At 54.6% G+C, this 12,917-nt stretch overlaps 2 protein-coding genes across 8 annotated transcripts in view; one reads left to right on the top strand and one right to left on the bottom strand.

Annotated features, from left to right (window-relative positions):
- Positions 1 to 12,917, bottom strand: part of ART1 (ADP-ribosyltransferase 1) — a 39,798-nt gene that overhangs the window by 18,582 nt on the left and 8,299 nt on the right. For 2 of the 7 annotated variants that reach the window (XM_031460223.2, XM_031460219.2), the window contains exons 2-5: positions 10,564 to 10,681; positions 9,519 to 10,296; positions 8,458 to 8,499; positions 4,517 to 6,757 (exon numbers count right to left, since the gene is read on the bottom strand). In XM_031460223.2, the coding sequence (XP_031316083.1) occupies positions 6,660 to 6,757; positions 8,458 to 8,499; positions 9,519 to 10,296; positions 10,564 to 10,626 (981 nt within the window). In that variant the 5' untranslated portion in view covers positions 10,627 to 10,681 and the 3' untranslated portion in view covers positions 4,517 to 6,659. Of the gene's footprint in view, positions 1 to 4,516; positions 6,758 to 7,759; positions 8,078 to 8,457; positions 8,500 to 9,518; positions 10,297 to 10,563; positions 10,697 to 12,917 lie in introns of those variants that run through there. The other 5 variants (XM_064492653.1, XM_064492654.1, XM_031460220.2 and 2 more) reach the window with 4 other exon arrangements.
- On the top strand, positions 2,028 to 5,328 carry CHRNA10 (cholinergic receptor nicotinic alpha 10 subunit). The gene is made up of 4 exons (XM_010990710.3): positions 2,028 to 2,288; positions 2,701 to 2,855; positions 3,651 to 4,183; positions 4,871 to 5,328. The coding sequence occupies exons 1-4, from the start codon at positions 2,148 to 2,150 to the stop codon at positions 5,326 to 5,328; spliced, it is 1,287 nt and encodes a 428-aa protein (XP_010989012.3). The 5' UTR covers positions 2,028 to 2,147.

Raw genomic sequence — 12,917 nt, forward strand, 5'->3', positions numbered from 1 at the left:
CTGTCCCTTTACATACTTAATCCCCAGTCCCCTGAAGACCCTGACCCCAGCATCTCCATACCTTCCAACCTCATCAAGCTGAGCCTGAGCTGATCCCAGGTGCTGCCTTACAGAATTTGAATAATTCATGTCCCCGTGATCTGAGGTGTCAGTTTCACTCACTCTGTTCCCATGGACACAGGCGTCCCAACTGAAATTGAGCTAATGAAAAGGGACAAGGGGCAGGGCCTGCTGTCCAGTGTCTCAGGAGGCTCAGGACTGGTAGGTTCCCTGCCCCTGTCCTGCTGAGAATGCACCAGGCTCACCCAGAGTCAGGTGTAGGGGATGGAGGGAGGAAGTCAGGGGTCCTGAAACAGAGGTCGGAAAAAGGAAGAGAGGGTGGAAAGAGGAAGAGCAGAGTCAGGGAGGCAGAGAGCAAGAAACAATTATAGAGGAAAAGACAGGAGCAAATAGAGGCTGAAAGGTAAAGGGGGTGGGGAGCAGGGGCAGAGGCCAGGAGAGGCAAAGACTAGCAGAGAAGGAGGAACAGCAGATGCCAAGGACCAAGTACTAAAATCCCAGGGCAGGTACAACTAAGAGGGTCAGGTAACTGGAAGGGCTGCAGGGCTCCCTGGAGAGTAGTCCGATCCAACGGAGATCTCAGTCTTACTTTTAACTTCCAGGGATTGTCCACACCATCCTTGCCAGCAAGGCCTGAAGCTGCCCTAGGTCAGGCTGGGAGGCTCACACCCACGGACTTACCCCTCCTCTTGCAGTGGCAAGGCCATGGGACCCCGGAGCCACCAGCTCAGCCTCGGCTTCTCTGTCTCCTGCCTGGACCTTCTGCTCCTGCTCCCACTCCTTCCAGGTATGAAGCTCAGTAAACCAGCCCTGGCCTCTCTGGGCGTTGCTGCTATTCCTATCCTCCCTGAATCTCTTTCCACATGCTCTTTATTTCTGTGCTGGCAACAAGTGTGGAGCCAGGGGAGCCAAAAAGGGTGAGAGGGGGCTTGCCTGGCTGGGGTGGGAGCAGTGAGGTGGGGAGCTCCCAGGGGTAGGGCTGAAAAAGCCAAGGGGTGGGGAGGGGGGCAGATCATGAAGCTCCTTGAATGCCAGGCTGAGTTTGGGCTCTATCCAATTAGGGAGTCATTGAATGGGTTTCAGCAGCTACTGGTCTAGTCAGATTTGCTTGTTTCGAAGCTTGATTTCTCAGAAGTGTAAAGATGGTTAGAGAGGTGGGCCTGAGGCAGGGGAGCAGAGAGGAGGCTGCTGCTGCTGTGGTCCACTCAAGGGAGGATGGGCCTGAGCTGGAGAGGCCATGAAGCACTCAAGAGATGCTCAGCAGTACGACTGACAGGATTTGGGCACAGGATGGTTGGCAGAAGGAGGGGGCAGAAGCTAATTCCCAGATTTCCAGCTGAGATCACCAGGGGAGGGGGAGGTGCTGTTTGATGAGATGGGGAACACAGAACAAGGAGCAGGTTTCAGAGCATGGGGGAAGGAAAGGAGTTCATATTTTGGACCTACACAGTTCAAGGTGCCAAAGGACATTTAGGACATTCAGGTCTGGAGCTCAGGAGAAAATTCTGGGCTGGAGAAGAAAGGAGATGAGGGCCAAGGACAGGATTCTGGGGAACAATACTTAAATCAAGGACTGAGGACCATGAGGTATGTCACAAAAGCCCAGGGAAGAGTGTGTTTTCAGGAGGGAGGGGGCCATAGTGTCAGAAGGTTTGAGGAAATCAACTAAAGTACAGCTGGAGAAGCAGAGACAGGCTGGAGAGACGGGAGGGAGCAAGGCAACGGGGTTCCTGATGCCTGGGTGAGAGCTGGGACTCTTCTGGTCTGTTTGGGCCCCTCTAGCATTTGTGGTGGGGGAGGCAGAATCCAGAGCCTTGGGAAGGGGAAGGTGGGGAAGAAACCCATCAGCCTTGTTTCAGAAGACAGTATGTACTCACACTACGGCCTTCACCTCATCCATCGCGGGAGGCAGGCCAGGGAGGAATAGAATTGCAGCTAGAGGGGCACAGAGCAGGGACAGTCAGATGGCTGTGAAAGAATGGAGCAGGTGACAGGGCCTCAGCCTGTAGGAGTTACACAGTGTGAGCAGAGGCCCTTGGACTAGGGTTTCAGATGGACACCCCTTCTTGTTGGATCCCCTAGAGTGCATGGGAGCCGAGGGCAGGCTGGCACACAAGCTGTTCCGAGACCTCTTTGCCAACTACACAAGTGCCCTGAGACCTGTGGCAGATACAGACCATGCTCTGAACGTGACCCTGGAGGTGACGTTGTCCCAGATCATTGACATGGTGCGTTGTGGTTGTACAACCGTGGAGTGTGCTGGTGACAGTGTCAAGCAATGTGGGGGAGAGACCGGGATTATTCTCCAAATAATTATTTCTTGTAAACGTTAATATTAACAATAATGATAGCTACCAACTGTTGCATACTAATTGTTGGGTACCCACAGTGTGCCCAATACTTTGCACACTTAAATCCCTGCCTAGCAGGGATTATCACTCATGTAACTGCTAAGGAAACTGAGGCCCTGAGAAGACAAGAACCTGCCAAGGTCACATAGCAAAGCTGGGTGGGAACTGGACTGTGTGGGCAAGTCTGGTTTGTGGGTGCTGACCAGAGTCCTGCAGGTGAGTGTGCAGGCACAGGGGATGGTATGCACAGACGTGTCCACATCTGTGCGCACTCCCTGCCCTCAACTAGGATGAGCGTAACCAAGTGCTGACCCTGTACCTGTGGATCCGACAGGAGTGGACAGATGCCTACCTGCGATGGGACCCCGATGCCTATGGGGGCCTGGATGCCATCCGAATCCCCAGCAGTCTAGTGTGGCGGCCTGACATCGTACTCTATAACAAGTACTGCCTGTCTGGGCCCCTCCCCTCGGCTCCCTGTCCCTAGAGTTGCCCTTGGCTCTGGGTATGCACTCAATTCCCGTCTCCCACACTGAACCTGGCTGCTATGCTGCCCTGGAAGCTCCCCCCAGGACCCTTCTAAAGTGCCAGGAAGGTGTTGGCAATGGTGATCAGTGGTGCAGTAGGGCTTCCTGACAGCACACACACCATGGCCCCTGCCAAGGGCCTGCTGGAGGGACTTCATCATAGCCTGTCGATGGCACCACCACCTTAGGCTGTCCCAAGCCAGTGCATGCTGACTGTCTCCTTAGGAACCCTCTGTACGGTCCAGGGCCAGTTCTGCATCTTTCACAGGGATGGTGCTGTGTACAAGTGCCTCTTCACAGGACACTCCACCTTTCCAGGCCTGAGTCTCTCAGGGCTTCCCCACGGCCTGCCTAGGATTTCCTCCAGGGCTTAGCCCTCTAGAGCACTCCTTTACGCGGCCTAAGCCAGTTCTGTGTTTCCCAGACAACACAAGGCTCTGTATATTTTCCCCGAAGCCCCTCTAAGAGCTTTGCAGATGACACTAAAGTAAAGTCAATGTGTGCAGCCGCCAAATTTGGGGCTAGATCTGTGTCCCTTCTGGGCCCTTGAGGCGCTGACCCTTCTAGGCCTCCAAATGCACAGAGGGCCCTTTCCAACGCTCCCTCAGCCCTCTGTGCCACCCCCGCCCCTCCAGGGGTCAGCCCTTGCCTCCGCACCGGTGAGACCTGCTCCGAGACCACGGCCTCAGGGATCCCCACCCTCTCTCCGCAGGGCAGACGCGCAAGCGCCGGCCTCCGCCAGCACCAACGTGGTCCTGCGGCACGACGGCGCCGTGCGCTGGGACGCGCCGGCCATCACGCGCAGCTCGTGCCGCGTGGACGTATCGGCCTTCCCGTTTGACGCACAGCGCTGCGGCCTGACGTTCGGCTCGTGGACGCACGGCGGGCACCAGCTGGACGTGCGGCCGCGCGGCGCCGCCGCCAGCCTGGCTGACTTCGTGGAGAACGTGGAGTGGCGCGTGCTGGGTATGCCGGCGCGGCGGCGCGTGCTGACCTACGGCTGCTGCTCCGAACCCTACCCAGACGTGACCTTCACGCTGCTGCTGCGCCGCCGCGCCGCGGCCTACGTGTGCAACCTGCTGCTGCCCTGCGTGCTCATCTCGCTGCTGGCGCCGCTGGCCTTCCACCTACCCGCCGACTCGGGCGAGAAGGTGTCGCTCGGTGTCACCGTGCTGCTGGCGCTCACCGTCTTCCAGCTGCTCCTGGCCGAGAGCATGCCGCCGGCCGAGAGCGTGCCCCTCATAGGTAAGCCCAGAGGGCGCAGGGAGATGGGGGAGGGGCCGGGGGAGGACGTCCCCCCAACCCCAACCCTAGGGCTGACCCGCGCGGGTCTCTGCAGGTGCAGGGGCGGGAGCCGGACCGGTCCTGGGTCAGCGGAGAGGCCCCCGTTGCGGGTCCTGTGAGCGTGCCTCGTTCTGAGATTGAGAAAGAAGGAGTAGGCTCCTTGCAGGAGACCACCCCTCTCCTCACCCGTAGGGGCGGAGGAAGGAATCCATCTTTTCTCAAAAGACTTGATCGAGGAAGATAGACTTCTCTCGGTATCCTTATAACATGCAAAACGTGTTGAGTGTCAGGCACTCTGCTAAACATTTGACGTTTATTAGCTCATCAAAGCATCACCACAGACGTTTGAGGAAAATTCTATGTAATTTGCCTCAGGTCTTGCCGGTTCTATTTAAGAGCGTGCCTTTCAAGGATTGTGGGTGAATCCAGCTCCCAGCAGTTAGGGAGCAGGTAGCCTCTGAGAACCCCATGAGGGAATGCGGGATGGGGAGCCCTTGGTTCTTACCTCCTTCCCACTTCCATCATTGGGCTTGGAGGCTCCCGAGAGTCTTATGGGGGGTGAGCCCATTCCTCCTATGCTCAGGCCCCTGGGGAGCTTAAGCCTCCCGAGTTCTTGCTTTGGGTCACAGCTCCCTCTCTCTCTTGCAGGAAAGTACTACATGGCCACCATGACCATAGTCACCTTCTCCACAGCGCTCACCATCCTTATCATGAACCTGCATTACTGTGGTCCCAGTGCCCGCCCAATGCCAGCCTGGGCTCGGGCCCTCTTGCTGGGACACCTGGCACGGGGCCTGTGCGTGAGGGAACGAGGGGAGCCCTGTGGGCAGTCTAGACCACCTGAGTCACCCCCTAGTCCCCAGCCTCCTGATGGAGGGGCTGGTCCCCCAGCAGGCCCTTGCCATGAGCCACGATGTCTGTGCCGCCAGGAAGCCCTACTGTACCACATAGCCACCATCGCCAACAGCTTCCACAGCCACCGGGCTGCCCAGCGCCGCCATGAGGACTGGAAGCGTTTGGCCCGTGTGATGGACCGTTTCTTCCTGGGCATCTTCTTCTCCATGGCCCTGGTCATGAGCCTTCTGGTGCTGGTGCAGGCCCTGTGAGTCGGTCTGCTGCAGCCACAGCACCTCCAGACAGGAGTGGAACAGTCAGGTGGTGGTTGGCCCTTGGGCCACCCAGTCTCTCTCCGCTGGGCCTCAGCGCCTGGGACAGTCTCTCTGCAGTACTACTGACTTCACAAATCAGAGGGAGTACTCATTGTCTTCGTAACCTAACCTCTAAGGGAAAGCCAGGGCTTGCCGCTCTCCTGATTCCTACAGTGGGAGAACTCAAAAGGGTCAAGATCAAAGTGCAGCCCTGGAGGGAAGAACTGAACTTCGGTGCTGAGTGTTAGAGCTTTCAGTGGAGAGAATGCAGGTATGACAAACAGAATGGCCTTCTCCCTTCCTTCCTCTGTAACTGCTGTTACAGAGACTTGGTCTTGCCTGTCCCTGCCCATGGGCTCAGGGAAGGGATTTAGAATTCCTGGTCTAGTTCCAGAGCAGGAGGCCACACAAGGATTGGCCCCAAAGCCCCGACTCATAATAAAGTAAGTGTGTGCCTTGTACCTCCTCCACGTCCTGATTTATCCTCAGGCCTATGGTGGCGGAATTTGAGGTTCCAGCCTCTTAGGAGCCTTAGGATTCAAGGATCAGAGGAGAAATTACATCACTGCTGACAAGAAAATGACGGATTCGATTGAGACTCTAGCAGAGGAGCTAAAGCTATCTCAGCTCTTCTCCTGCCCCCTGCCCTCTACAGTTAGAGCCAGTCCACCCTATTCTCACAGTGACATCCAGAGAGCTTGCCAGTGCCCACGGTGGAGGGGGGTAGTTCAGGGCCCCACATTCACAAGGTATTTGTTTCTTTCTGACTTTCACACGTTTTCTGGCACCACTTCTGTGCCTCAGATACAGTCCCTGCCCTCTGGGAGCTCATAGTCAGATGTGGGAGACAGGCACATGGTATAAAGAGGCAAGGCCCCTAACCCAGCAGGGTGGAGAGACCAGAGAAGAAGGCTTCCTGGAGGATCGAATAGGACATGTCCAGGCGCACACGGGAGGCATTTGAGTAACATCAGCAAATGCCATGGCCAAGTACTTTCCTGCCCAATCACACCCCTCCAAACTAGTTTAATCTTTTATCTCCAAGTGGGTGGTTACCTGTCCTGCAGTGCCCCCACCTCTATTCGGCATCTTACTCCTAGAGCCCTGGGTGAGGCTCAGTCCCCACATTCTCCTTTTCCCATCAGCAGGCCTGCCAGCTGCTGGAGAAAGTCCCAGAGTTTCCTGCAGATAGAGTTACCATGGATCTTGGTCACACTTAAAGCACATACGTGGCCAACATCCTCACGTTGGGCAGAGGCAGCAGGTGGAGATGTTCAGTGGCTGATGGATCAGAGGAGGCCTGAAGTCTCTGGAGAGGCTCCCCCCACAAGGAACCAAAGCAGCAGTAGAAGGGACCAAACTGCAGAAAGGGGGCCCTGACCCATGGCTGCAGGGAAAACAGAGGCAGAGAGATTTAGGAGCAAGGTGAGGTACACAAAGAGACGAGATGAAGAGAAGCAAGCAGAATGCACCGGAAAGATTGATACACAGAGCGTGATGGGAGAGAGGATGAGGAAGGATTTAGGGAGGAAGGTGGACTGAGATGAAAAGACCAAGGAGAGCCCCAGGTCCCCTTCCAGAGGCCATTAGGTCTGTCCTCTGCCTGCTGTTGACACAGCTGAGACACTGTGGGGTGGAATGATGTGTGATAGCAGTCTGAGCGGGATCTGGAGATGTTGAGCTTTTCTCCCCTGCCCGGACTGGTAGGAGAGGTGCTGGTAGACCGGGGCAGAGGGGTGAGAATCCTAAACTTACCCAGTGTTTGAAATTGCATTATCAGAACTCAAAGAAGCTGGGTTGGAGGCTGGAGACCTGGCTTCTAGTGTTGACTCTGCCACTAACACAGTCACTGGAGCAAGTCACTTCTGTCTCTGGCTCTCTCTTTACTATATAATGAGGATAGTATTCTCTGTCCCACATCCTTCCAATCGATTACTGTGCAGTAAGTATAAAATAAGGCAGCATCTGGGAAGGCAGGGGCCAGCCTGGTGTGGTGGCTCAGAGTTTGGCTCTAGGACCAGACTGTCTGGACCCCACCTTTTGCTAGCTCTGTGTATGGGGCTGGTTGCTTCACCTCTCTGTGCCTTCACTCTCATCTGTAGAACAGGGGTAATGACAGCACCGGTACATTGGATTGTGGTGAGGATTCACGTGCCTGGAACTCTGAGGGGTACTACGTCATGGAGAAGGGTGGGAACAAAGTGGAGGCTGGGCTCCTTCCTGCCGCTCTTCCCCAAGCCCTGAGGGAGGAAGGTGGGACCCAAGGGGGTGGGAGAGGCGGCTGTGGTTTCTTCCCTGGGAATGGCCTGTTCCAGTAGGTTCCCCTGGGAAAGCCTGTTCCCATCTAGAGAAGTGGTGGCCCAGGCAGGCCCTGGCACAGCAGCTTTTCAAGAGAAGAGAAGAGTCACAGCCAAAGGGGATCATCTGGTTCAATATGCTTACTGTACAGATAGGGAAACTGAGACCTAGAGCAGGAATAACGGGTCACAGAGAGAGTCAGGGCAGAGCCTGGGCTAGAACCGAGGTCTCCAGCACCCAAGGCCTGACCCTAACTTTGGGAGGTGGTCTGAGGGAGCCCTGAGGGCAGTAACAGACAGAGGGTTCTGCAGCTGAAGGAGGAGAAGCCCAGGGAGGACTTAGTGGGAGTAGCTCTTCCCTCCATCACCTCAGTGTAGCCTGGAGCTCTCTGGGGCTGATCCGTGGCCTGCTGTGAAGGAGAGGACAGCCCTGGGCTGGGGGGCAGGTGTGTCATCTCGCCAATCACTGCTCCATACACACACATATATCCTCTGGGAGAGGTTAGCATCCCCCAGAGGTGTCTGCTTAAGAGAGTTTACTTTTTGGGGGGAGGGTATAGCTCAGTGGTAGAGTGCATGCTTAGCAATCCCCAGTACTTCCATTAGAAAAATAAATGAATAAGTAAATAAATAACTTAATTACCCTCCCCCTCAAAAAAAGAGTTTACTTTTTTTGATTAAAAGGGTATTGTTTTCCTTTAAATGGGGATATCCATCCAGGAGAAGGGTCCAATCCCAGGACAGCCTGGCCATCCCCAAACAGAGCCCCATAGATGCTTGCAGCTCTTACCTGAGTTACCCAGCCTGCAGGGCCCAGACTTGCATTGCTTCTCTGTAAGGAATAAATGGTAAAGAATCAAGAAGGGCTCAGTAGCTCTCAGGACCAAAAGGGGCCCCAGAGCCCCGTTGTCCATCCCTCACTTGCCCTGGGAAAAGCTGGTGCATTTCCCCCTAATTCTGCTTCCTTATAGTAAGACCTCTCTTGCCTGGGTTTGATTTGACCCATGAGCAGCAGGGCCAGAAGGTCGTCTGGGCGCTCCTGCTCCCTCGGCCTGTAACCTTGCCTCCCTGCCACACCCACTTCTCCCATGCCTTGTCCCAGCAGAGAAAGGGAGATTCTTTGCGTGTCTCCCTCACCTTCCATCAACTCATGCATGCTTGTGATGCTGTCCAAGATGGGAACTGAAGCCACCTCCCACTTGGTCCATGGTTCCAGCTGACAGCCTGCCTCTCACTATGAAAACTGGGTCTCACACGTCCCTGGGCATCCCTCAGCCAGGACCAGCAGCCCACAGCCCCATCAGAGATTAAGGACCTGGGCCCATCCTCATGATTCCTCCTCTGTTGGGTCCTGGGGGTATGGTCACGAAAGCATGTGAAAGCTGCCACAGTCCGAACTAGAACTTAGTGGTGTCGTACCTGACTGCTGTCTCCCCATCCCCACTCTGCACACACCACACCTCAGGATTTCTGTTCAGTCCAATAAACACATTCCTCTCGGAAACTGAGGTTGGGGCGCTTACTCATTTCCAGCAACCGCTTCCAGCCGGGAGAAAAACCTAAGTCTGTTCAGCCCACAAATGACCAGAGACACCTGCCTTGGTCAGGAAACCCTAGCCTCCCAGCAGACAAATGGCCAGCTCTGGCTTAGACACCTCCAGGGTCAGGAGGCAAGTGTACTACCTCGGAAGGTTATGTCTCCCCTTGGATGGAAGTGGTGGAGGGGCTGGGGGACAGGACTGGGTCCTCTGGATTGTTGGTTTCCTTTAAATATCTGTGTATGTACCCTCTGAAAATGGGACTGGGAAGCCCACCTCCTGCACAGCTGCTGGCCTGCTCATGCCCGCTCACCTTTGATGTACTCACAGTTGTACGTGCTGCGCTTGCCCAGAGCCCTGAGGTAGATGCGAGCGGGGCCCTGGGCTGGTCTGCTGGCATTGATCACCTGGAAGGTCTCGAAGGGAGGGATCAGCACCTCCTCCTCCCCAGGGAAGAAGGAGTAGCCCTTTACAGGGGCCCCGAGGCAGGTCCAGATGCCAAAGAAGGTGTCCTCGCCAAACTGCTGGGCTGCAACATTCTGCAGGGACGCGGAGGCAAAGCCCCCCAGCCTGACGGTGGCCCCGGGCCCTGCTGGCCAGAAGCGCAGACCATGCACCCCTCGGAACACCTGGCGGCACTGGGGAGAACGCTGGCCCCTGCCCAGCAGCTGCAGGGCCTCAGTCAGCAGGAAGTGGAGTGTCTTGAAGGAAAAGTGGTGGAGGTAGTGGGCCCGGGAGCGGCCAGCCTCTCGCACGGCTGCGTTGAACTCCTTGTGCAGGGGGCTGTTGGCTGTGTAAGCCAGGAGGGCCACCCCATGCTCATCACGGAAGCCAGGGGGCGGGGGCAGATGGGTAGGGCTGAGGCCCCACTCTGGCCCCCAGGCCTGGCGCTCCTGCCAGTGGCTGCTTGCCTGCGCCCAGCCGTCAGCGTACACTCTGTTGGCCTGGAACTCCGTGCGGTTGAGGTCCGGGAGAGCAGCCGTCATGGCTGCGGCACAGCCAGCATACTGGTCGTCAAAGGAGGCCAGGGCCATGTCCAGGGGCATTTCTCGAGAGAAGAGGTCTCGTCGTGTGATGGGGTGGATCTGGGCCTGAGGGAGGGGGTACAGCAAGGACAGAGAGAGTGGGCCCCAGGAGAACGGGAGCGCTGTTTTCCAGCTTTCTCCTCCACTGAGCCGAGAGTGAGCAAGGGCCCCGGACACGCTTAGAGAGGAAGGGGACTAGGAACTACTAGCTATAAATTCCCCGAGACTAGGGTCTGGGGCTGTCCTCTTGGGCTGAGCAATCCCCAAGGGAAGCAACAGGCAGAGATCCAAAACCAACAGCTGGAGGATGGGGACAGTGGAGGATGACCATACCTGAAGTGCTTCCAGGAGGCCCATGGATACAAGCAGCAGAGACATCATGGCAGGGATCTGCATGTTGGAGGTGACCCTGAGCAGGTTACTGTCTCTCTTTGGGTCTCAGTTTCATCATCTGGAAAATGGGAATCTGCACAATTTAATAAACATGAACTGACACCTAGTCTGTGCCACTCGCAGTGCTTGGCACAGAGTCACAGCATTGAAATGGAGGCTCAGAAGAGAGAGAGGACCCTTCTTGCCAGAAGGAACATGGGAGACTTCCTAGAGGAGGTGACATGTGAATAGAGTCTTGCAGGATGAATTGGAGAATAAGGCTTCCATCAGTGGAGGTGGGAGAGAAAAGATTGAAGTTTGGGGGTGGGAAAGGAGTTTGGGGTGGCAGGAAGAGCAAAGGTATTGGAGGTAGGAACTCTTCAGATGTAGAGTGTAAGATGTTTTGTCTAGTGTGGCAGAGCTTGCAGTGTGGAAATGTTGGAAAGCCTGGGGCCAGTCCTGAAGGATCTTGACTGCCACAGTGAGAGGGCTGGGCTTCCCCTCATGGGAACGAGAGGTTGGACCAGGGCAGATCCAGGAGTGCTCGGCGTGGGCCATAGCAAGACTCCAGGGACAGGCTTAAAGCAGGGCTTGGGGATCCAGAGGGTCCTCCTCTCTCCCTGCAGTCCTCCTGCCACTGAACCTTCTTCCCCTAAGCCCTCAAGTTGCTTCTGGGCCGGGACAGATGGAGACCCAGGTGGTGAGGGAAGGGGGGCTGGGTGGAGGGAGAGAAGCCTCCTGCACCCTGTGGGTGGGCACACTGAGGACCTGAAGTGGCTCCAAGAAGGTGTCCCAGCCTTATTGATGGACACTTAGGGATTTTCCCCTAATTTTTTGATACTGTAGTGAATATCCATGTGTGTAAGTCATTGTCTACTTGTATGCATATTTTTATAGGAAAGCTATCAAGGAGATGATGCTTAAATGATATGAATAGTGTTCATGTAGATAGCCACTGCCAAGTTGCCATCCAAAAGGCCCAGTTTGCTCTCCCACCAACGGGACAAAAGTGCCCTTTTCTTCACGTCTTTGCCAACACTGGTATTACTCATCTCTTTTCATTTTCATTTAACTGGTGGGCACAAATGGTATCTAGTTTTTAATTTACATCTCTGCTCACTAACAGGCTCAATCATAACTTAAATTTTTAATATTTTAAAGTTTTAACTGAATTTTTTAAACGGAGTACATTTTCATTGTTCAGAATTTATAGTCCACAAGGCACACAGTGAAATGTCCTTCTCTCACTGATTCCCGAGCCCCAGCCTCAGCCTCATCTCCCTAGAGACAACCAGTGTTCCCATTTCCTGCATATCCTTCCAGAGACAGTCTGTGCACGTACCAGCAAATTCACAGTGTTTCTGTTTTCCTTCTTTTACACAAATCGTAATACAGTGAGTGGTCCTTTATCTTTGGGAATCTGATGAAAGCTGAAACTTCTCAGAAAATGGATATATGCGCCTTTACACAAATGTTATACAAATTTCAGGGTAGTTATGTGTCTGCCCCAGTCTCACTCAGATTAAGCATCCATGCTCCCTAATCTCCTCTGGTTGTTGGTTGGAGGCTAAATTTTGACAGATTAATGACCTAAGACACTGGAATGTTATATGGCTATAATTCTATGAGTCTCCAAATCTAAGATCCTGTAACTGCTAATACATAGTTTAAATTGAGGTGTGAGCTTCTCTGGGCAATGGGGTTAACAGCAGTTTTTATCAAGCTAGCTCAGGGTGGTTCCTGTGACCTTGCCATCAGAAAAGCTTCATGTAATCCACTATCCCTATTATTCACCCAGTCACCCAAGATGGTCACTTGGGTTTCCATTCATTCAGTCATTTATCAAATACTAAACTAGTTGCCCACTAATGCTAGGCACAATATGGGTCCATCCTAGATTCTCCTTCCCTTTGCGCATCCCCACATCCCCTGCCATGGGTCAGGTCTGCCTCAGCCTCCTCCCTGATCTCCCTGCCTCCACGGTCATCCCTCCTAATCTATGCTGTGCAGCACAGAGAGGATGTTTCTAAGGCACAGCTGGTCGTGTGTTCCTCAACCTGCTTAAAAACCCTCTGTGCCAAACCTGACTGGGAGAAATATCTCAAAGCACAGAGATGAAAATTAAGAGGGAAGAGGTGAAAACACATATTGGGGGTGGGGGGAAGCAACAGAACGAAATAAAACTTCCCTCCATACCCTTAGGACAGAGTCCAGCCTCCTCATGCTGACGTTTGAAGTCCTCTGTGACCTGGCCCACCATGACCTCTTCAGCCTTGTGCCTTGCTTGGCTTCCACAGTACAGAACCAAGTTCCAG

The sequence above is a fragment of the Camelus dromedarius genome, chromosome 12 (assembly GCF_036321535.1).
Source record: "Camelus dromedarius isolate mCamDro1 chromosome 12, mCamDro1.pat, whole genome shotgun sequence".
In the NCBI taxonomy this organism is placed as follows: Eukaryota; Metazoa; Chordata; class Mammalia; order Artiodactyla; family Camelidae; genus Camelus; species Camelus dromedarius.